The 23,657-nt window shown below is 40.9% G+C and overlaps 1 protein-coding gene across 1 annotated transcript in view; it reads right to left on the reverse strand.

The window, feature by feature from the left end:
* LOC128636274 (cytoskeleton-associated protein 5-A) overlaps positions 1-23,657 on the reverse strand; it is an 825,907-nt gene that overhangs the window by 332,728 nt on the left and 469,522 nt on the right. The window contains exons 18-19 of the mRNA XM_053689308.1: positions 11,503-11,616; positions 4,892-5,020 (exon numbers count right to left, since the gene is read on the reverse strand). Coding sequence (XP_053545283.1) covers positions 4,892-5,020; positions 11,503-11,616 — 243 coding nt within the window. The remainder of the gene's footprint in view (positions 1-4,891; positions 5,021-11,502; positions 11,617-23,657) is intronic.

A 23,657-nucleotide genomic window follows, 5' to 3' on the forward strand; every position in this document is an offset into this window, starting at 1 on the left:
TCCCTTGACCTTGATCCGTACCTCGGAAGCTTGGCATTCTGACTAGAGGCCATGAGATCCAATTCCAGACGACTCCACTTGAGAATCAGACTGGAAAACACTTACGGATGGAGTTCCCACTCCCCCGGGTTAAAGGTTTGTCTGCTTAGGAAGTCCACCTCCCAGTTGTCCACCCCTGGGATGTGGATCGCCGACAGACAGCAAGAGTGGGTCTCCGCCCACCGAAGTATCTTGGCTACCTCTGTCATTGCTAAGGAACTCCTCTTTCCTCCCTGATGATTGATGTAAGCCACTGAAGTTATGTTGTCCGACTGGAACCTGGTAAACTGGGCCGAGGTTAGCTGGGCCCAGGCCAGAAGAGCATTGAAGATCGCTCTCAGCTCCAGAATGTTTATAGGTAGAACAGACAGACTGAGTCCAAACTCCCTGAGCTTTTAGAGAGCCCCAGACTGCTTCCCCATCCTAGAAGGCTGGCGTCTGTTGTCACAATTACTCAAGAGGGTCTGCGAAAGCAGGTTCCCTGAGAGAGATGATCCTGAGGCAACCACCATTGAAGAGAATTCCTTATCTCCTGCTCCAGTAGTATTCAAGGAGACAAATCCGCATAATCTCTGTTCCATTGACTGAGTATGTTTAGCTGCAGAGGTCTGAGAAGGAAACGAGCGAACGGGATGATGTCCATTGCCGCCACCATCAGCCCGATTATCTCCATGCACTGAGCCACTGATGGCCGAGGAGCGGACTGAAGCGCTAGGCAAGAATCGAAAATCTTTTATTTCCTGACATCTGTCAGAAAAATCTTCATAGATAGGGAATCTATTATGGTTCCCAAGAAAGTTACCCTTGTATTTGGAACTAAGGAGCTGTTTCCCAGATTTACCTTCCACCCGTGAGATCGCAGGAAGGATAACATTTCCGTGTGGGACCTTGCTTGTTGAAAGGATGGCGCCTGCATCAGGATGTTGTCCAGATAGGGAGCCACTGCAATGCCCCGTAATCGAATAGCCGCCAACAGAAATCCCAGAACCTTTGAGAAAATTCTGGGAGCTGTTGCAAGACCGAAAGGAAGAGCTAGAAATTGGAAGTGTTGGTCTAAAAAGGCAAACCTTAGAAACTTGTGATGCTCCCTGTGAATGGGAACATGCAAGTACGCGTCCATTAAATCCACAGTTGTCCTAAATTGACCCTCTTGGACCAAAGGAAGAATGGAACGAATAGTTTCCATCTTGAAGGACGGTAATTTGAGGAATTTGTTTAGACTCTTGAGATCTAAAATTGGTCTGAAGGTTCCCTCTTTTTTGGCAACCACGAACAGATTGGAATAAAATCCCAGAACCCGTTCCTGCATTGGAACAGGAACTATTACTCCCAGGACGGAGAGGTCCCGTACACAATGTAAGAACACCTCTCTTTTTGTCTGGTCTACAGATAATCTTAAACGCAGAAACCTGCCTCTGGGAGGAAAACTTTTGAATTCTAGTTTGTATCCCTGGGACACACTCTCTACTGCCCAGGGATCCTGAACATCTTGAACCCAAGCCTGAGCAAAGGAGGAAAGTCTGCTCCCTACAAAATACGGTTCCGGATCGGGGGCAGGCCCTTCATGCTGACTTAGATTCAATGGCAGGCTTCTTGGATTGTTTTCCCTTACTGCAAGACTGAATGGATCTCCAGGAAGGTTTAGCCTGTTCTTGCTTGGGGGCGGAAGTGGAAGAATTTCCCTTGAAATTACGACAGGAACGAAAATTACTCCGACGTCCCTTTTGCTTGTTTCTCTTATCCTGAGGGAGAAGATGACCCTTACCTCCCGTAATATCAGATAATTTCCCTCAAGCCCGGTCCAAACAAGGTCTTCCCTTTGTAAGAAATCGCTAAAAGTTTGGACTTAGATGACACATCCGCAGACCAAGGTTTTAACCATAAGGGTCTGCGGGATAGAACAGAGAAACCTGAAATATTTGCTCCCAGTTTGATAACCTGTAGGGAAGCATCCATAATAAAGGAATTAGCCAATTTAAGGGCTTTTATCCTATCCTGAATCTCGTCCAAGGGAGTGTCCTAATAGAATCAGACAACGCATCAAACCAATATGCCGCCGCACTGGTGACGGTAGCAATGCACACAGCTGGTTGCCATTGTAACCCCTGGTGTACATACATCTTTTTAAGTAACCCCTCTAATTTTTTGTCCATAGGATGTTTAAAAGCACAACTATCCTCTATGGGTATAGTAGTTCTCTTAGCCAGGGTGGAAACGGCTCCTTCCACCTTGGGAACTGTTTGCCAAGCCTCCTTGACAGAGTCAGCTATGGGAAACATCTTTTTAAATATAGGAGGTGGAGAAAAAGGGATACCCGGTCTCTCCCACTCCTTAGCAATGATCTCAGAAGCTCGGTCTGGTACCGGAAAAATCTCCATCGAGGAAGGTACCTCAAAATATTTGTTTAGCTTACTGGATTTCTTCCGATTAACTACGACCATAGTGTCGCTGTCATCTAATGTAGCTAAAACCTCCTTAAGTAACAGACGGAGGTGCTCAAGCTTAAACCTGAAGGATACAACTTCAGTATCAGTAGTAGGAATTACACTATCGGAGTCTGAGATTTCACCCTCGGATGCGACCGAAGGATCCTCCTCCTCAGGCTTCTGGGAGGGAACATACGCAATAGCAAGAACTGCTTCAGAAACCTCACCTACTGAATGTCTACTTTTCCTCTTGTGCTTCCCCTGCAAAATGGTAAAGGCAGATAATGCATCAGAAACCGCAGAGGACATGGGAGAAGCGATGTCTTGCAGCGTAACTCCAGGGGGAGTTAGAGAGGAAGCGCAGGGCACTGCATGTGGGGGCAATACTAGTTGGGACGCTTGAGGACAAAGCTGCGGCATGTATTGAACATTGCCATTAGACTCCTGAACAGTATCTTCTTTGGAGAATGTTGGTTCAGAAAAAAGTCTATCCCTGTAATTTTATGTTCTCTCAATGCATAAGGAACAGAAAGGGATTGGTGATTCCACATTGGCATCAAAACACAAAGAACAAGTAACATTTTGCAAAGTTTCCTGGTCCATACTGACTCACAATGAGTCCAAATATCAAATAAAAAGTTCATTTTTAAATAAAATTTTACAGGAAAAAAACTTTACTGTCACTTTAAATTTTAAACGGTAACTTATCTGCAGAAATGACAGTAAGCCTAAACAAATATTGCAGATCACCTCTACACCTCAGCAGCTTAGCTGAGGTGCCTACCTGCCTGATGACACCAGTCTTTTCTTAGCAGGAACCGCTTTCCAATAACGAATCTGGACCCAGGAATGACAAACACGAATATGATAAGCGCAGTGCGTGTAATATCAATGGGAGCTACACTGTTTCCTTTTCCGATCAACAGGAAGTACAGGAAAAAAGGTGTGCATCGCCAATTGCCGCCGCCTCTAGAACCGCTCATCGTGGGCGTCACAACAGTCGTCTCCCGGTTGGTATTTTTTTTAATAAGTTAAAAAAAACACCAACATGCCTAATAATGACATTTAGAGCCCCAGCGTCTAGCCGTCTACACAAAAGGCCCAAACTCCCTTGAGGCTTTGTATGTGTCCCATAGAAAAAAGTGCTTCCTTAGTCTGAGTCTCCTTTATTCCCAGAAAATAAAGTAAGCACTTACCTCCTCATCTGCCCGACAGCAAGGAAGCTCCCAGGTTTAAGAGGTCCTCTCCCTCCCATGGACCTGTGAAAAGAGAAAATTGACTGAGTAATTTTGCTCAGGCTTTCAGTGTAAGAGCACAAACAGTATATGAGAGGCGCAGTGAGAATTATGTCCCACAAGTTCCCATTGCTCTAAAGCCACCACTGCTCTACTGAAGAGACTGATATGGACTACGGCTACACCCTAGGACAAAGCAGCACAATCTTGTACTACTTTAAAAATAGTAAACTCTTGATTGAAGAATCTTTTTCTAAAACCTAATTTTACCACCTCCTTGCTCTTAACGTAGGCAAAGAGAATGACTGGGGTGGGAGGGAAGGGAGGTGATATTTAACAGCTTGACTGTGGTGCTCTTTGCCGCCTCCTGCAGGGCAGGAGTGATATTCCCAATAGTAATTAAGATGACCTGTGGACTCATCGTGTCATTAAAAAATAAATCATTTTCACATGACTGGCAGAATCATGCATGTGTGAAACACTGGAGGTTGTTGTGAGACAATATGATGAAGGTATAAATATCGGTAGGTAGCGAGTGTTACCCACCTGATGAAATGTGTTGAGTGTTTTTACTAGCTTTTATTAAACACATTTTACTTTTATGCTACTGTTTTGTGCAGCTAAAAATACCATCTTATTAAATTACTTGAGCCCTTGTATCACTTACAGAGGCTTTTGTTATGTGATATTGGTATTTGCCACTATACATCACACAATTTTAGATTTTTAAATCAGTAACGAAAGGGCACAGGCTGCTGCTGGAAGACTGATTATCTGGAGGCTCCATCCCCTGACTGAAGGTTCTAAGGGAACCTGAGGATGACCCTGCTGGAATGCTCCTAAATGTCCAGACTGCTTGATTTGCCCTCTTCAGTAATTATCTTTTGTGAGTAATCATCTCTTTGCACAATTTGGGATGCCTTCATTTTGCTTTGTATTTTTCAACATTTGCAGACAGGGATTTCCAGGGTCTGTGCAGATAAGCATATTTTGGGAAACAAACGCCTACAACCACAACACACACACACAAATGCATTTAAAGATAGAAAAGGGCAAAAAATGTATGAATAAATTCTCTAAGTGCATGCCTAAATATGAACCAAATGAATGTTTAAATATGGAAAGCAATACCAGAAATGATGAACACAACTTCAGAGTTATTTACACTCTGTATAATATCAAAATATTTACCTCCTGTCTCAGGAAAGGATTTTCCTTTTTAAGCTCCTCAGACAGTTCCTCTCCTTCCAGCCATTCCTTCATACCAGTCTGTTCCACCCATAAATTAAGAGTGGTAAGAGCAGTTGCTCTCACATTGGCCTAAATAGAAGGAACACAAAGTGCCACGTAAATGCACAGAACAAAAAATTTGAGTAAGCAGAATAAGACTTAAAAGGGGACAAAAACACCTTAAGAATTTTAGATAAAATGTTTAGTTGTGTTATAACAGCCTACTATTTACACACATTTTTTTATTTGCCCCTTTCCTGTAATTTTGCCCTGCAAATTGCAGGCTGCATTTTAGAAAACCCACTTAAAAAGAAAAACAGAATTTATGTTTACCTGATAAATTACTTTCTCCAACGGTGTGTCCGGTCCACGGCGTCATCCTTACTTGGGGGATATTCTCTTCCCCAACAGGAAATGGCAAAGAGCCCAGCAAAGCTGGTCACATGATCCCTCCTAGGCTCCGCCTACCCCAGTCATTCGACCGACGTTAAGGAGGAATATTTGCATAGGAGAAACCATATGATACCGTGGTGACTGTAGTTAAAGAAAATAAATTATCAGACCTGATTAAAAAACCAGGGCGGGCCGTGGACCGGACACACCGTTGGAGAAAGTAATTTATCAGGTAAACATAAATTCTGTTTTCTCCAACATAGGTGTGTCCGGTCCACGGCGTCATCCTTACTTGTGGGAACCAATACCAAAGCTTTAGGACACGGATGAAGGGAGGGAGCAAATCAGGTCACCTAAATGGAAGGCACCACGGCTTGCAAAACCTTTCTCCCAAAAATAGCCTCAGAAGAAGCAAAAGTATCAAACTTGTAAAATTTGGTAAAAGTGTGCAGTGAAGACCAAGTTGCTGCCCTACATATCTGATCAACAGAAGCCTCGTTCTTGAAGGCCCATGTGGAAGCCACAGCCCTAGTGGAATGAGCTGTGATTCTTTCAGGAGGCTGCCGTCCGGCAGTCTCGTAAGCCAATCTGATGATGCTTTTAATCCAAAAAGAGAGAGAGGTAGAAGTTGCTTTTTGACCTCTCCTTTTACCAGAATAAACAACAAACAAGGAAGATGTTTGTCTAAAATCCTTTGTAGCATCTAAATAGAATTTTAGAGCGCGAACAACATCCAAATTGTGCAACAAACGTTCCTTCTTCGAAACTGGTTTCGGACACAAAGAAGGCACGACTATCTCCTGGTTAATGTTTTTGTTAGAAACAACTTTTGGAAGAAAACCAGGTTTAGTACGTAAAACCACCTTATCTGCATGGAACACCAGATAAGGAGGAGAACACTGCAGAGCAGATAATTCTGAAACTCTTCTAGCAGAAGAAATTGCAACCAAAAACAAAACTTTCCAAGATAATAACTTAATATCAACGGAATGTAAGGGTTCAAACGGAACCCCCTGAAGAACTGAAAGAACTAAGTTGAGACTCCAAGGAGGAGTCAAAGGTTTGTAAACAGGCTTGATTCTAACCAGAGCCTGAACAAAGGCTTGAACATCTGGCACAGCTGCCAGTTTTTTGTGAAGTAACACAGACAAGGCAGAAATCTGTCCCTTCAAGGAACTTGCAGATAATCCTTTCTCCAATCCTTCTTGAAGAAAGGATAGAATCTTAGGAATCTTTACCTTGTCCCAAGGGAATCCTTTAGATTCACACCAACAGATATATGTTTTCCATATTTTGTGGTAAATTTTTCTAGTTACAGGCTTTCTGGCCTGAACAAGAGTATCAATAACAGAATCTGAGAACCCTCGTTTTGATAAGATCAAGCGTTCAATCTCCAAGCAGTCAGCTGGAGTGAGACCAGATTCGGATGTTCGAACGGACCTTGAACAAGAAGGTCTCGTCTCAAAGGTAGCTTCCATGGTGGAGCCGATGACATATTCACCAGATCTGCATACCAAGTCCTGCGTGGCCACGCAGGAGCTATCAAGATCACCGACGCCCTCTCCTGATTGATCCTGGCTATCAGCCTGGGGATGAGAGGAAACGGCGGGAATACATAAGCTAGTTTGAAGGTCCAAGGTGCTACTAGTGCATCTACTAGAGTCGCCTTGGGATCCCTGGATCTGGACCCGTAGCAAGGAACCTTGAAGTTCTGCCGAGAGGCCATCAGATCCATGTCTGGAATGCCCCACAGTTGAGTAATTTGGGCAAAGATTTCCGGATGGAGTTCCCACTCCCCCGGATGTAATGTCTGACGACTCAGAAAATCCGCTTCCCAATTTTCCACTCCTGGGATGTGGATTGCAGACAGGTGGCAGGAGTGAGTCTCCGCCCATTGAATGATTTTGGTCACTTCTTCCATCGCCAGGGAACTCCTTGTTCCCCCCTGATGGTTGATGTACGCAACAGTCGTCATGTTGTCTGATTGAAACCGTATGAACTTGGCCTTTGCTAGCTGAGGCCAAGCCTTGAGAGCATTGAATATCGCTCTCAGTTCCAGAATATTTATCGGTAGAAGAGATTCTTCCCGAGACCAAAGACCCTGAGCTTTCAGGGATCCCCAGACCGCGCCCCAGCCCATCAGACTGGCGTCGGTCGTGACAATGACCCACTCTGGTCTGCGGAAGGTCATCCCTTGTGACAGGTTGTCCAGGGACAGCCACCAACGGAGTGAGTCTCTGGTCCTCTGATTTACTTGTATCTTCGGAGACAAGTCTGTATAGTCCCCATTCCACTGACTGAGCATGCACAGTTGTAATGGTCTTAGATGAATGCGCGCAAAAGGAACTATGTCCATTGCCGCTACCATCAAACCTATTACTTCCATGCACTGCGCTATGGAAGGAAGAGGAACGGAATGAAGTGTTTGACAAGAGTTTAGAAGTTTTGTTTTTCTGGTCTCTGTCAGAAAAATCCTCATTTCTAAGGAGTCTATTATTGTTCCCAAGAAGGGAACCCTTGTCGACGGAGATAGAGAACTCTTTTCCACGTTCACTTTCCATCCGTGAGATCTGAGAAAGGCCAGGACTATGTCCGTGTGAGCCTTTGCTTGAGGAAGGGACGACGCTTGAATCAGAATGTCGTCCAAGTAAGGTACTACTGCAATGCCCCTTGGTCTTAGCACCGCTAGAAGGGACCCTAGTACCTTTGTGAAAATCCTTGGAGCAGTGGCTAATCCGAAAGGAAGCGCCACGAACTGGTAATGCTTGTCCAGGAATGCGAACCTTAGGAACCGATGATGTTCCTTGTGGATAGGAATATGTAGATACGCATCCTTTAAATCCACCGTGGTCATGAATTGACCTTCCTGGATGGAAGGAAGAATTGTTCGAATGGTTTCCATTTTGAACGATGGAACCTTGAGAAACTTGTTTAAGATCTTGAGATCTAAGATTGGTCTGAACGTTCCCTCTTTTTTGGGAACTATGAACAGATTGGAGTAGAACCCCATCCCTTGTTCTCCTAATGGAACAGGATGAATCACTCCCATTTTTAACAGGTCTTCTACACAATGTAAGAATGCCTGTCTCTTTATGTGGTCTGAAGACAATTGAGACCTGTGGAACCTCCCCCTTGGGGGAAGCCCCTTGAATTCCAGAAGATAACCTTGGGAGACTATTTCTAGTGCCCAAGGATCCAGAACATATCTTGCCCAAGCCTGAGCGAAGAGAGAGAGTCTGCCCCCCACCAGATCCGGACCCGGATTGGGGGCCAACATTTCATGCTGTCTTGGTAGCAGTGGCAGGTTTCTTGGCCTGCTTTCCCTTGTTCCAGCCTTGCATTGGTCTCCAGGCTGGCTTGGCTTGAGAAGTATTACCCTCTTGCTTAGAGGACGTAGCACTTGGGGCTGGTCCGTTTCTACGAAAGGGACGAAAATTAGGTTTATTTTTGGCCTTGAAAGACCTATCCTGAGGAAGGGCGTGGCCCTTACCCCCAGTGATATCAGAGATAATCTCTTTCAAGTCAGGGCCAAACAGCGTTTTCCCCTTGAAAGGAATGTTAAGGAGTTTGTTCTTGGAAGACGCATCCGCTGACCAAGATTTCAACCAAAGCGCTCTACGCGCCACAATAGCAAACCCAGAATTCTTCGCCGCTAACCTAGCCAATTGCAAAGTGGCGTCTAGGGTGAAAGAATTAGCCAATTTGAGAGCACGGATTCTGTCCATAATCTCCTCATAAGGAGGAGAATCACTATCGATCGCCTTTACTAGCTCATCGAACCAGAAACACGCGGCTGTAGTGACAGGGACAATGCATGAAATTGGTTGTAGAAGGTAACCTTGCTGAACAAACATCTTTTTAAGCAAACCTTCTAATTTTTTATCCATAGGATCTTTGAAAGCACAACTATCTTCTATGGGTATAGTGGTGCGTTTGTTTAAAGTAGAAACCGCTCCCTCGACCTTGGGGACAGTCTGCCATAAGTCCTTTCTAGGGTCGACCATAGGAAACAATTTTTTAAATATGGGGGGAGGGACGAAAGGTATACCGGGCCTTTCCCATTCTTTATTTACAATGTCCGCCACCCGCTTGGGTATAGGAAAAGCTTCTGGGAGCCCCGGGACCTCTAGGAACTTGTCCATTTTACATAGTTTCTCTGGGATGATCAAATTCTCACAATCATCCAGAGTGGATAATACCTCCTTAAGCAGAGCGCGGAGATGTTCCAACTTAAATTTAAATGTAATCACATCGGGTTCAGCTTGTTGAGAAATTTTCCCTGAATCTGAAATTTCTCCCTCAGACAAAACCTCCCTGGCCCCCTCAGACTGGTATAGGGGCATTTCAGAACCATTATCATCAGCGTCCTCATGCTCTTCAGTATCTAAAACAGAGCAGTCGCGCTTACGCTGATAAGTGGGCATTTTGGCTAAAATGTTTTTGATAGAATTATCCATTACAGCCGTTAATTGTTGCATAGTAAGGAGTATTGGCGCGCTAGATGTACTAGGGGCCTCCTGAGTGGGCAAGACTGGTGTAGACGAAGGAGGGAATGATGCAGTACCATGCTTACTCCCCTCACTTGAGGAATCATCTTGGGCATCATTTTCAGTGTCACATAAATCACATTTATTTAAATGAGAAGGAACCTTGGCTTCCCCACATTCAGAACACAGTCTATCTGGTAGTTCAGACATGTTAAACAGGCATAAACTTGATAACAAAGTACAAAAAACGTTTTAAAATAAAACCGTTACAGTCACTTTAAATTTTAAACTGAACACACTTTATTACTGCAATTGCGAAAAAGTATGAAGGAATTGTTCAAAATTCACCAAAATTTCACCACAGTGTCTTAAAGCCTTAAAAGTATTGCACACCAAATTTGGAAGCTTTAACCCTTAAAATAACAGAACCGGAGCCGTTTTTAACTTTAACCCCTTTACAGTCCCTGGTATCTGCTTTGCTGAGACCCAACCAAGCCCAAAGGGGAATACGATACCAAATGACGCCTTCAGAAAGTCTTTTCTATGTATCAGAGCTCCTCACACATGCGACTGCATGTCATGCTGCTCAAAAACAAGTGCGCAATACCGGCGCGAAAATGAGGCTCTGCCTATGATTAGGGAAAGCCCCTAGAGAATAAGGTGTCTAAAACAGTGCCTGCCGATATTATTTAACAAAAATACCCAGATTAAATGATTCCTCAAGGTTAAATATGTGTAATATATGAATCGATTTAGCCCAGAAAATGTCTACAGTCTTAATAAGCCCTTGTGAAGCCCTTATTTACTGTCTGAATAAAAATGGCTTACCGGATCCCATAGGGAAAATGACAGCTTCCAGCATTACATCGTCTTGTTAGAATGTGTCATACCTCAAGCAGCAAAAGACTGCTCACTGTTCCCCCAACTGAAGTTAATTCCTCTCAACAGTCCTGTGTGGAACAGCCATGGATTTTAGTAACGGTTGCTAAAATCATTTTCCTCATACAAACAGAAATCTTCATCTCTTTTCTGTTTCAGAGTAAATAGTACATACCAGCACTATTTTAAAATAACAAACTCTTGATTGAATAATAAAAACTACAGTTAAACACTAAAAAAACTCTAAGCCATCTCCGTGGAGATGTTGCCTGTACAACGGCAAAGAGAATGACTGGGGTAGGCGGAGCCTAGGAGGGATCATGTGACCAGCTTTGCTGGGCTCTTTGCCATTTCCTGTTGGGGAAGAGAATATCCCACAAGTAAGGATGACGCCGTGGACCGGACACACCTATGTTGGAGAAACCATGCTACATAGGTCTTCCCTTAAATTATTTAAAAAAATAACTACAAAAGAATTAACTTTATACTAAGAGCATGACTATGGTTAGCCTTGTTGTCTGAAGTATAAAGCCCAGATTGGATACTCAATATAATGCAAACAGTGGGGGGAGTTTTGCTATTGATAAACAACTGCAATAAAAAGGATGTTAATTTGTTTTAAAAACTTGGATGCTATGTTATTCTACAACACAGACAGGCCTTCCTAAAGTGTTTAGAGTCCCTTTAACGCTTGCAGTTACGGTTGTGTTAAACACATATTAAAACCAAATACATTTAGAAATACTGCAAAGAGAAGCTCATCAGTAAGAGCCTAGCCACATAATCAGAAAATGCCCAATACCAACAGCTCACCTTACTATCTCCTAGCACAGTTATAATAGGCATCCCCAGATTTTTCACATGTTGTTTGATGCTGGGTCCAATGGCCGTAGCAAGTTGCTGAAGGATAGTCAGAGTCTGCTGAACCTGTACAAAAGAGCACAAAACAATGTATCCATTCAATAATAAATATTGCAACTGGTATTGTTTCAGTAAATTCAACATTAATAAAATTGCTGGAAAATATGTTTAAAAACACCTTTAAATGCGTAAATATTTCTATATAAAAAAATAATAAAAGATGGGATATTACTTCATGGAGCTCAGTAATAAAAAGAGACATTAACCCCTGTTATAGTAAAAATATTATAGCAATCCAAACAAATGGGAGAAGTGGGCGAATAAAACATTTTGTAAAAAATTAAATACTGGATAAATGTAGGTAAAACTATTTTAGCTTTTTGTTATATATTTAGATTAGTCTTTTATATGGTCACTTATTTTATACTTACTAATCTTCATAATTTTGGTTCATAGTCACAATCTAAAATTATTATTTTTTTTTTCCTTCAAATAGTTTTATTGAGATTCACTTTGAGGCATACAATATTGAAATATCAATACACATTATACAAAAACATTTTAGCATATCAACTCAAGATACAAAACCGTTGCGAGATCCAGATGTGTAATTTATGCCTAATAAACTATTTACCTTTCTAAAGATTATATGGCCACTCTTGGACCTTCATAAGATACAAAGAATAAAATATATCAACGAAGGTAACTGGAAACAATACAAGACCGCTCATGGGTCTCAAACGGTGAATCTTAATTTTCTTATTTAAAGGGAAGGGATATCATATAACGCTTATACTTTCCAATCATCAGTAGTTTAACACGGTCTAAATATATGTAGGTGGTCCGTCAGATATAAACATGTAAAATAAAAATAGCAGTAACAGTATAAATAATCATTAGTTATTCTATCTAATGGCTCTCAATACAACCAGTGTATTGGTCTCACTGAATAGGCTACTCAGATTAATACACTTTTTGGGGATCACCAGGTAAGAAAGATGGTTGAACAATAAAGTAAGTAATTGAAAGGATTCTCTACAGAATATATTTTCCTTTGTTTATGAAGTAAACTCAAGGGTGTACGGAAAAGGGGACGGGGGGCGGTAAATCAGAGTCAAAATATAAACGTTTTAGGCTGGCTTAATAAAACAGCTATATTACTTTATATGGAGAGCTGAGAGTTAGGCATATAGTCCTGTCATCTCCCCTCAGGGATAGTTGTCACTACTGGACAGAGACGGAAAAGGGATGTTGGATATGAACCACTTTGATAAACCAAGTGGGAAAGGGTGAGGGGAGATATCTTTCATGTGTTTGTGTTAAATAATGCACTATATGGGTATAACATATTATAGAAGAATCCCAGTGAGCACAGAGCATTATAGGGGGCAAACTATCTTATAGCCACAGCATCAAAATTAGCTCATACAATCATATTACTATGGTAATAGCACAGAAGGCCATTCCTATTACGTATATAACTATGAATACGGAATCCACTGCTTGCCTAATAAGTTATATCTATGTAGGATGGGAATCTATGAATTGAACAGCATTTAAGTCTAGATATATATCTATAGTGGAGGTGAGAACTTAGGGAGTGAAATACCATACGTATCTTTGAAAAGGTATATATGTCTATATGTGTCTAGCTTAAGTCAATTTATATCTAAGCTTTTGAGTGACTATGGCTATATCCATAGCAACAGGGTTAAGAGCAAAAAAGTTGTATAAGAAATAATATCTACGTATGGAGTAGGTGTTAGTTAGCATTCATAAATGTATTTGCAAGAACTAGGCTTAATCTTAAGAAATATTGAGAAAGATGTAAGTCTGTCGCATGAGTATGGGCCCTATACCCTGCGGCACAAAACCTAAGTTCATAAGGGCAATATAATATATGATATGGCTAACACATTGATATATCCAACATCAAATTAGTTTGTACCAATAAGAAATTCCCACCCAGGTTAGTTGACGTTATGAAGTCTGGAAGCTTTGTGGGCGGTAACTGTCACAAAACCCATGTGTTATAATATGCCAGGAAGGCTAGTTTATAGGTAAGGAGGGATTTTATCCAGTTTCACTGAAACCATATTGTCTTACAAGGTCATCAACTTCAGCAAATGAAATAATACACTGCATGTGCCCCCATTAATTTCACAAACAATAGTCCTATTGTCCTCTAAAGCAATATTAACCTTTTCTCTCGGCCATATAAAATTCGAGCCATGCTTTGACTTACATCTAGTAGAGAAAGTTGGAATCTATATAACATGTCAGAATAATGTACTAATAGCCCCCTGAGCATAGCCATTAAGACATCACAATAGGGTAAATTCTTATAGCAAAAAAGAAAAATTGAGCTACATAACTGTGGTGGGATTCTGTTAAATCTGAGAAAAAAAAAAAAAAAAAAAAATTATATATATATATATATATATATATATATTTATAAAAATATAAGAGAAAAACACAGTATTATAGTAAGTAGAAATCTTCTACACGTAACCGATATAAACAAAGGAACGGTTGACCTGGGTTGATCCTATTACCACATATCTATGGTAAGTACAGGATTATTAAGGTGGTGAGAAAGGATCATAAAGACATGTTAAAACATTAATAGAAGGTATTTGTATAGTCCGTCCCAAAAGTTTCTAAAATGTCTGGACATCTAGTGCTTCAGACCATATGGCTTGTCAAATAACACAAGCCTGAACCTTATGAATAGAGATAATAATGTAAGTTTGGTTTCCACACCATATCTTGTTCACTGAAAGGTATAATTTAACTTAACAGGAGCATCACTGTACACAATAAACAAAGTAGAGGAATGAGTATATACAAGTGCATAACAAGGAAACTTTAGACAAGTATGAAAATCCACTTATCACATTTTTAGAAATAAAAGTTCTCCAGAGCAGCCAATAAGTCCGCGCAAATCAACATATATTGAAGAAGCTCCGGTGCAAACCCTTTAGCCAATACCTCTAAGAATCACTGGCTCAGTGTCTGGGAATAATAGCTTCTTTATAGTTCCCTTTTCCACTGCCGGGACAATGTGCAATGCAGTATGCGTGAAAGAGGCCATAGAGAGAGAGTCGCTTCCAGGCTTACCATCAGGTCGTGAGTTTTTAGGCATAGGCAGAATCAAGGTTGTATTTATTATGGCTACCGCTGCATATCCAGAATTGTTGCCCCTCTCCTCAAAGTCAACCGCAGTGAGATGGTCCCCTTTGGAGGTCTTGTTGATGCTCACCGCAACGGCCCTCCTCTCCCAAGTCTGACTCAGCTTGTCAGCGGTAGCGGTGCGTCGGCTCTTTGCCACCGAGCTTAATTGTGTAGGTAGTAAACAATAGCCCAAGCTTGGCAACTGTTTCAGGTGAGATAAATATGTCTCTGGTGGATCCTGGATCTCCGTGTTGTCAGCGCATCTCACCAAGACCTTTGTGTCCCCCACCGAGTAGTCAGACTTCATAGTTGCAGTAGTGCGTAGTAGCGGTGTGGCGCCATCTTGGAGTATGTGTGGCGTAGTCTGTTGTGTAATCCACCGGGAAATTATGACTAACGTGTCAGAGAAGAGGCTCTCCAATATCTCAGATACCTCCTCTTCTATCGGTTTTGTAGGCATTGTCCTTTAATGTGGATTGTAAAATAAACACCCTGTTTATTCCGGTGTCTAGTAGCTATTGTAGCCTAAAGGCTTCTATTTTCCTTATAATATAGACAGGCAGTAGAGGTTAAAGCCGCTCTTCCAAAGTTATTAAACCCCTTCTTCAAGGGTCTAGATTAATCACTATACCCCCACTAACCAATATTTTCTCTTCAATATGAGCAAAAACTATATAAAATTATTGAGGGTTATTTTCAATTGTAGAGCTCCTTTGAAATGCGACTTGCCAGCTCGGCTGCTTGCTCCGCCCCCATCTAAAATTATTTTTAATTAAAACATAAGTTTTGGAGTTTTGGGAAGGTGAACTGATGCTGTGTGAAAGTTTTGGTTTAAAATATTTAGGAAATTACTTCTCCCATGATTCCATTTATTACATATGCCATAGAAACAATACACAATAAGTTAAATTTGTGTGGGAACCTCTGGGGGGAGGGGGGTGTAGAATGCCTGAGGCTAAAGGGTTAAAGAGACCAAAATATTATATGCTTACCTGATAAATTAATTTCTTTCATGGTGCTGGGAGTTCACAATCTAATACTCATAGGAATTACTCTACCACTAGGAGGAAGCAACATATTACCAAACCACAAGAGCCCTCCCACATACCTCAGTGTAACGTATAGCCAAGCAAGTGGCGTAAGAAAAAGGAATAAGAGCCAAAAAAGGAGCAGGGAAAAGATTTGCTCAAAAAAATAAAAAAAATCTAATCAAAAATAAACAGTGGGTGAGGGCTAGTGGACTCACCACCATGAAAGAAAATTAATTTCAGGTAAGCAAACATATTTTCTTTCATACAGGTGGTGAGAGTCCACAATTACTCATCAGAACTAATACCCAAGATGTGTATTCCATGAGTAGTAACAAAGGGAGGGATTTAAAAACATTTTTCACAGAGAGAGAAAAAATCCACAACCCTAAAGAATTTTTTTTTTTTTTTAAATGCACCTAAAAACAGCCCTAACCATCAAAGACAACGGCCTGAAGAACCGGTCTACCAAAGGCTGCTTCAGAGGAAGCAAAAACAAAAATGGTAGCTTTTAGTGAAAGTATGCAAAGACCACCACTTGCTAATTTAATTAACTAAAGTCTCATTCTTAAAAGCCCAAGAAGTGGCAACTGACCAGCCTCCAAATACGCTCTGTGAAGCAAACGTTTTAAACTAGAGGATAAAGAGGCATCCTGACTTTTCCTAGACCAAAGAAAAAGAATAAACTAGAAGTTTGTCTAAAATCCTTCGTAGCAGAAACATAATATTTCAATGCCCTAACATCCAGAAAATGCAAAGATCTTTCAGAAGCATTTTTAGGATTAGGACACAAAGGAGGAACACCAATCTCTCTACCAATGTTGTCTGAAGAAACATAAGACAAAAAAATAAATAATGTCTGTAAAACAGCCTTATCCTGATGAAAAATCTGATAAGGAGGCTCACAAGAAAGGACAATTCAGAAACTCTTCCAGCAGAAGATATAGCCAAAAGAAATAACACTTTCCAAAAAAGTAGTTAAATGTCCAGTTTATGCATAGGCTCAAAAAGGAGGAACCTGCAACACTCTTAACACTGAGTTAAGATTCCAATGAGGAAAAATAGACCTAATACAAACCAAAGCCTGAACAAAGCTGAAGCAAAAACATCAAACTAGTAAAATTTAGAAAAAGTATGTATGGAGGACCAGGTAGCTGCCTTACAAATCTAATCCATAGAGGCCTCGTTCTTAAAGGTCCAGAGGAAGCCACTGCTCTAGTAGAATGAGCCGTAATTCTCTGAGGAGGTTTATGTCCCGCTGTCTCATAAGCTAAGCGGATAACACTCCTTATCCAAAAAGACAAGGAAGTCGCAGAGACCACCTGCCCCTTACGCTTCCCAGAATAGGCAACAAACAAGGAAGGAGTTTGTCTAAAATCCTTAGTAGCCTGAAGATAGAACTTCAAGGCTCGAACCACGTCCAAATTATGAAGCAAACATTCCTTCAAAGAAGAAGGATTAGGACACAAGGAAGGAACCACAATCTCTTGACTGATGTTGTGGTCTGACACGACCTTAGGGAGAAACCCTAACGTAGAACGTAGGACAGCCTTATCAGAATGGAACACCAGATAAGGGGGCTCACATTGCAATCTCAGATTATCTGCGCGCAGAAGCAATAGCCAGTAGAAAAAGACCCTTCCAGGATAACAACTTAATGTCAATTTAATGCATAGGCTCAAATGGAGACCGCTGCAAAACTTTAAGAACAAGATTCAGACTTCAACACGGGTCTGATTCTAATCAGAGCCTTAACAAAAAAAGACTGTACATCTGGAAGCTCAGAGAGCCTCTTGTGCAGTAAAACAGAGAGGGACGAAATCTGTTCCCTCAAGGAACTAGCAGAAAGACCCTTCTCCAGTCCATCCTGGAGAAACGATATATTCCTGGCAACCTTAACCTTATGTCAGGGAAATCCACACTCTTCACACCAGAATAAATAGGTTCTCCACACCTTATGATAGATGAGACGAGTAACCAGCTTACAAGCTAATGAGTATCAATGACTAGGACTAATCTCCATGCAGTCAGCCTCAGAGAATCTAGATTTTGAGGACCTTGTTCCAGCAGATCCCTGCGACAAGGTAATTTTCAGAGGGGAAAAAAAAAAAAAAAAAGACATCCCCACTAGATCCGAACCACATCTTCGCAGCCACAGTGGAGCAATCAGTATCACTGACCCCCGCTCCTGCTTGATGCGGGCCACTCACAAGGAAGGAGTGGCAACGGCGGGAAAAGGTAGATTAGACTGAACCTCCAAGGCACCGCTAATGCATCTATTCGCTCCGAGTGAGGATCCCTGGACCTCGACCCATATCTGGGTAGCTTGGTATTTAGACGAGACGCCATGAGATCTATCTCCGGCATTCTCCACCTGTTGCATATCTCCGCAAACACTTCGGGATGGAGAGACCATTCCCCCAGATGAAAGGATTGTCTGCTGAGAAAATCCGCTTCCCAGTTGTCCACACCTGGAATGTGGATCGCTGACAGCAAACAGCCGTGGGCCTCCGCCCACTTCAGAATCTGAGATACTTCCCCCTCATCGCTACTGAGCTTCTCATTCCTCTGATGGTTTATGTAAGCCACCAAGTTTATATTGTCTGATTGGAATCTAATAAACCTGGACGAACCCAGAAGAGGCCAAGCCTTCAGAGCATTGAAGATTGCTCGAAATTCCAGAATGTTGATCCGGAGAAAGCGTTCCTCCTGAGACCACAGTCCCTGTGCCTTCTTCGCACCCCATCCTGAGAGGCTTGTGTCCGTAGTCCCAATCTCCCAGGATAGTCTTAGAAAGGATGTTCCTCAGGACAGATGATCTGGACAGAGCCACTAAGAGAGCGATTCTCTCGACCGGCTGTCCAGGGAAATGTGTTGAGACAGATCCGAATTATTGACATTCCACTGTCTCAGCATGCAGAGGGAATTATGTCCATGTGTTGAGACAGATCCGAATTATTGACATTCCACTGTCTCAGCATGCAGAGGGAATTATGTCCATGAGACCAATTAATTCCATACACTGAGCCACAGATGGCCTTAAGGAGGTCCAGAGGGCAAGACATGCCGCAGCTAGCTTGCACCGTCTCCTGTGACGAAAGGCAAAGGATGACTGGGGGATAGGGGAAGTGGGAGAGGTATTTAAGCCTTTGGCTTGTTAAGTTTGTCCTAGCAGCTGTCCATATAGTAAGCATTACTATAAATATAATTTATGTTAACTAGTACACTACTTTGTATCTCTTAAGGTGTATCCTATGTTTAGCTCTACTGTATCACTTGCTGCCACCTGTACTGCTAGAGGTTAAACAAAGTTACACCTAATATTAAGGGAGTGTTTTTGCTTTGCATGTTAAATACACATTTAACACTTACCATCCCTGTGCGAGCCTAGAAGCAGGAGTACTACCACCTCACTATAATTATGTGCATTATTGTATCAACTAACTTTTTTTTTTTTTTTTTTTTAATTTTTTATTTTGTGCCAACAATGCCACAAATGTAATCATGGAACAGTCAAAACAGATTTATATAACAGTTACAAGAAATAAAGAACTTAACGTTGCAATGAGTGTGTCCAATCATCCTTATTTGTAAATACAGAATTCGTAAGAATGGGACTATCCACCATATATCATTTCCATTATTTATGAAACACTGTTGGATTTTTTTAACTTAGTATTTGAGAAAAAGAAAAATAAGACAACAGGAAAAAGAGAAAAGGAAGAGAAGGAAAAAGAGAAAAAAAGAGAAAAAAGAGAAAAGAGAAAAGAGAAAAGAAAAAAAAAAAAAGGAAGGAGAAAAGAACCATCTCTCTCCCCCCTCCCCCACCCGCACCCACCCCCCACTACCAGGCGCCCAATTGTACTATTTCAGAGTTTTGAAATGGAGTTATCATATAATCCACTTCTGCTGGAGAAAAACTTTTAATGAATTTGGACCATTTGCTAAAAAAGGCTATAATTTCTTGCTCTGAGTTCAGATCTGTGGCCAGTTGTTCGATCCGATATTGTTTTTTAAGGTAATTCTTTACTTCATTCGTCGTGGGTATAAATCTAGTTTTCCATTTTTTAAAAATCAAGTTCCTTGCAGCTAAGATTACTAGGTTCACTAATTTGGCGTCTCTGAAGTCTTCCTCATTTTTTGACAGAAAAATTATGGTTAGTAGATTGAATTTAAACAAATCGGTTTTCACCTTCTTTAATAGCCAAAATTCTAATCTGTACCAAAATTGTTTGATTTTAGAACATAACCATACCATATGTAATAAGTCTGCGGCTAGCATACTACATTTTGGACATATATTGAATTCCTTATTGTTCCATCTATGGGCTTTGTCTGGTGTATAATATGTTTGATATAGGACCTTTAGATGGGACTCTCTCCAAGTTTCAGAAATAGTGGAATTATGGAGGAGTGTCAAGGATCTCATAATATGTACTTCCTTATCTATGTTCATAGGTAATTGATCTGACCATTTCTGAGCTAGTTTCTCTACATTATAACCACCTTCCTTCGAGTTAAGATAAGTATACCATGGGGAAATCGAACATTGACCCACCTTAATCAGGGTTGGCCATGCTTCGAGTTTCCCCCAGGTCCATTTCCAGTTGAATTGGGCTCGTAGCTGGCTAGTGTAATGTCTAGCTTGCAGGTAGGCAAAGAAGTCTTGGTTATCAAGATTGAATTCCAGTTTCAGCTAGTGGAAGGTTTTAATAATTCCTGAGTCTAAGTGGTAGAGCTGTCTGGTGCATTTAAGCCCCTGTTCCTGCCATCTCTTCAAATGAGGAGCTTGGGAGCCCTCTTGAAATTCTGGGTTCCCTAGGAAGGTTTGGTATCTGGGAATATTCGTGTTTATACCCATTAATGCTCCAATCTTTTTCCATGCCTGTGTTATTGTATAAATGGTTTTATGAGTCTTCACCTGTTTGGGGAAAAGATGAGCCGGAGTATGAAGTAATGATATTGGCTTCAGGGGGTAGATTATACTGTTCTCTAATCTATTGTCCGTAAAGTAGTCGGCTTCTGCTATCCAGTCTGCCGCAATTCGGCCTAGAAAGACTAAATTATAAAGATATAAGTTAGGAAGGGCTAGTCCCGCAAATTGTTTTGCTAGATATAATCTCTGCAGCGAGATTCTAGGTTTCCTTGTCTGCCATAAAAATTTGCGGAGCGCCTGATTGAACTTCTTGATATCTTGTGCTTTTATGAACAATGGGAGATTCTGCAAAATGTATGTTATCTTTGGTAGGATTACCATTTTATATAGAGCGGTACGCCCGGCAAGGGAGAGAGGCAATTTCTGCCAGTCTCTCATTAGTGAGATTGCATTTGTAATCGTTGGGGTTATATTTAAAGTACCACTCTCGGGGATTGGATTAGACTATAATCCCTAGGTATCTGAATGAGTCCACGACAGTTTTAAATGGATTGTTTATTTGAGAGGTGTCGGTCTTTCTTAGCCAGAGCAGTTCTGTTTTTTGTTTATTCATTCTATACCCTGCAAAACATCCGAAATGTTCAATTATGTTGAGTACTATAGGAATATTCTTAGCGGTGTTAGAAACATATACTAACAGATCGTCCGCGTATAAAGCCACTTTCAGTTCTTTATTGTGAATTTTGATTTCTTCAACATGTTTTCTAATTTTTATGGCTAGAGGTTCAATCGCCAAGTCAAACAGAAGTGGCGAAAGCGGGCATCCCTGTCTCGTGCCTTGCCCTAGTCGAATGCTCTTAGATTCCTGTCCACGAATTACTAGTATAGATGATGCTTGGGAGCAAAGATTATTTGCTAAATTTAAGAATTTCTCTTGAAATCCATATTGTTTCAGAGTATTTAAAATATGGTCATGGCTAACTCGGTCAAATGCTTTCTCAGCATCGATTGCTATTACCGCTGCGTCCTGATTCTGATCAGGCTTGCCTTCACTATTTTTAAAATAATCAATGGATAGGAGCAGTTGTCTAATTTTAGATGAAGAGCTTCTTTTAAGGAGAAAATCTACTTGATCATTATGGATCACCTCAGATAAACCTTTTTGCATTCTTTTGGCCAGAATTGAAGCAAAGATCTTATAGTGCGTGTTCAACAGTGCGATGGGTCTATAAGATTCTCTGCATTGTGGGTCCTTCCCTGCTTTGGGTATGAGAATCGTATGTGATACTAGGAAACTGGGAGGTATTTGATTATTCTGTTGAAAGAGGTGGTTGTAAAGAATAGTTAAATGAGGAGCGATTACTTTGTCCAGGCTTTTATAGAACTCGTTAGGCAAAGCGTCAGGACCTGGTGCTTTTTCGCCTTTCAGAGCTTGAATTGCCTGCATTACCTCTAGTTCTGATATTGGGGCGTTTAGTATCAAATTAAAGTCAGGTGAGATTTTTGTAATATTAATGTCTTCCCAGAAACTGTCCCTTTTATTTATATTGACTGAGTCAGCCGTATATATAGAGTTGTAGTATTGAAAAAATGATTCAGTTATTTCTTCTGGGGAAGTAAGTAGTTTGCCGTTAATTTGTATTGCTTCAATTGTTTTCGAAGATTTCGAATTTTTTACTAATTTCGCCAGCATTTTACCTGATTTATTACCGAATTTGTAAAGATTTGATTGGTATCTTAAGTTTGCTTGTGTAGCGTTCAAGATTAAAAAAGTATCTCTCTCCTCTTTGGCCTTAATGTACCTCTTCCAGTTCTCCTCTGAAGGGGAGTTCAAATATCTATTGTAGGCGTTAGTTACCGTAGCAATTATTTGTGTCTCTCTCAGGCGAGTTTCCCTTCTGACATTCGCTGTGTATGCAATTATGTCCCCCCTTAGTACCGCTTTTGCTGCTTCCCACAGAGTTACTGGGCTGGAGACTGAATTTTTGTTATTCTGAAAATAGTCTTCCCATTTTCTTTTAAGCCACTCTCTAAACTTTGCATTTTTAATCAAGTGCTTAGGAAAAAAGAAGCTTTGTTTTTTAGCGGAAATATTTTTATCTGGAATATTTAATGTAATTGGTGCGTGATCGGAGATCAGAATGTCTGTAATTTGTGATTTAACCCCTTTTTGATATAAACTATCGTTGATTAACATAAGGTCAATTCTAGATAGGGATTTGGTTGTTTTAGAGTAACATGTATACTTTTTGCTGTCAGGGTTTTGTGCCCTCCAGACATCTCTGACTGCTATGTTCCGCATAAATGATTTAAGTATTTTACTTTCCAGTTTGTCTTTCTTATTTATTCTCTGTGCTATTCCAAATCTTAATCTGTCTAGGGGTGCTCGCGGGGACATATTAAAGTCCCCTGCGATGACTATATGCCCTTCCGCCATTTCCAAGATTTTTGATTGGAGAGAGTCCCAAAACCCATATTCAATTATGTTGGGTGCATACAAATTGCAAAAAGTGTATACTAAGTTTGATATCTTTAATTTTAATATTATAAATCTACTGAGCGGGTCGATCCATGTGTCTAATTTTTCATAATTTAATTTTTTCCCTAAGAGAATAGCCACTCACTTTTTCCTTTTGATTGAGGGAGCAAAGATACATTCAGCCACCCAGGAAGATTTTAGTTTTGACGATTCTTCGGTGTTGAGGTGTGTTTCTTGAATTAGAGCTATATGTGTATTTATTTTCTGTAAGTGTGCCAGTATTGTTTTTCGCTTAATTGGTGAGACAATCCCACCTATGTTCCACGAGGTAATTTTAATGTCTTTATTCATAGCTTGAATTTTGTTCTCTTTGTGTGAGAGTTAGTTTTATGTAGTGGAAAGCGGGCGCCGGAGGGGGGGGGGGGAGGGAAAAGAGGGAGAGAAAAGAGAGAGAGAGAAGGGCAAGAAAAGAAAAGAAAAAAAAAAAAAGGAGAAAATAAAAATATCCCTAACGGCAACATAATAACATGGAATCATTGGTTCCTACTAG

The sequence above is a fragment of the Bombina bombina genome, chromosome 7, assembly GCF_027579735.1.
Source record: "Bombina bombina isolate aBomBom1 chromosome 7, aBomBom1.pri, whole genome shotgun sequence".
In the NCBI taxonomy this organism is placed as follows: domain Eukaryota; kingdom Metazoa; phylum Chordata; class Amphibia; order Anura; family Bombinatoridae; genus Bombina; species Bombina bombina.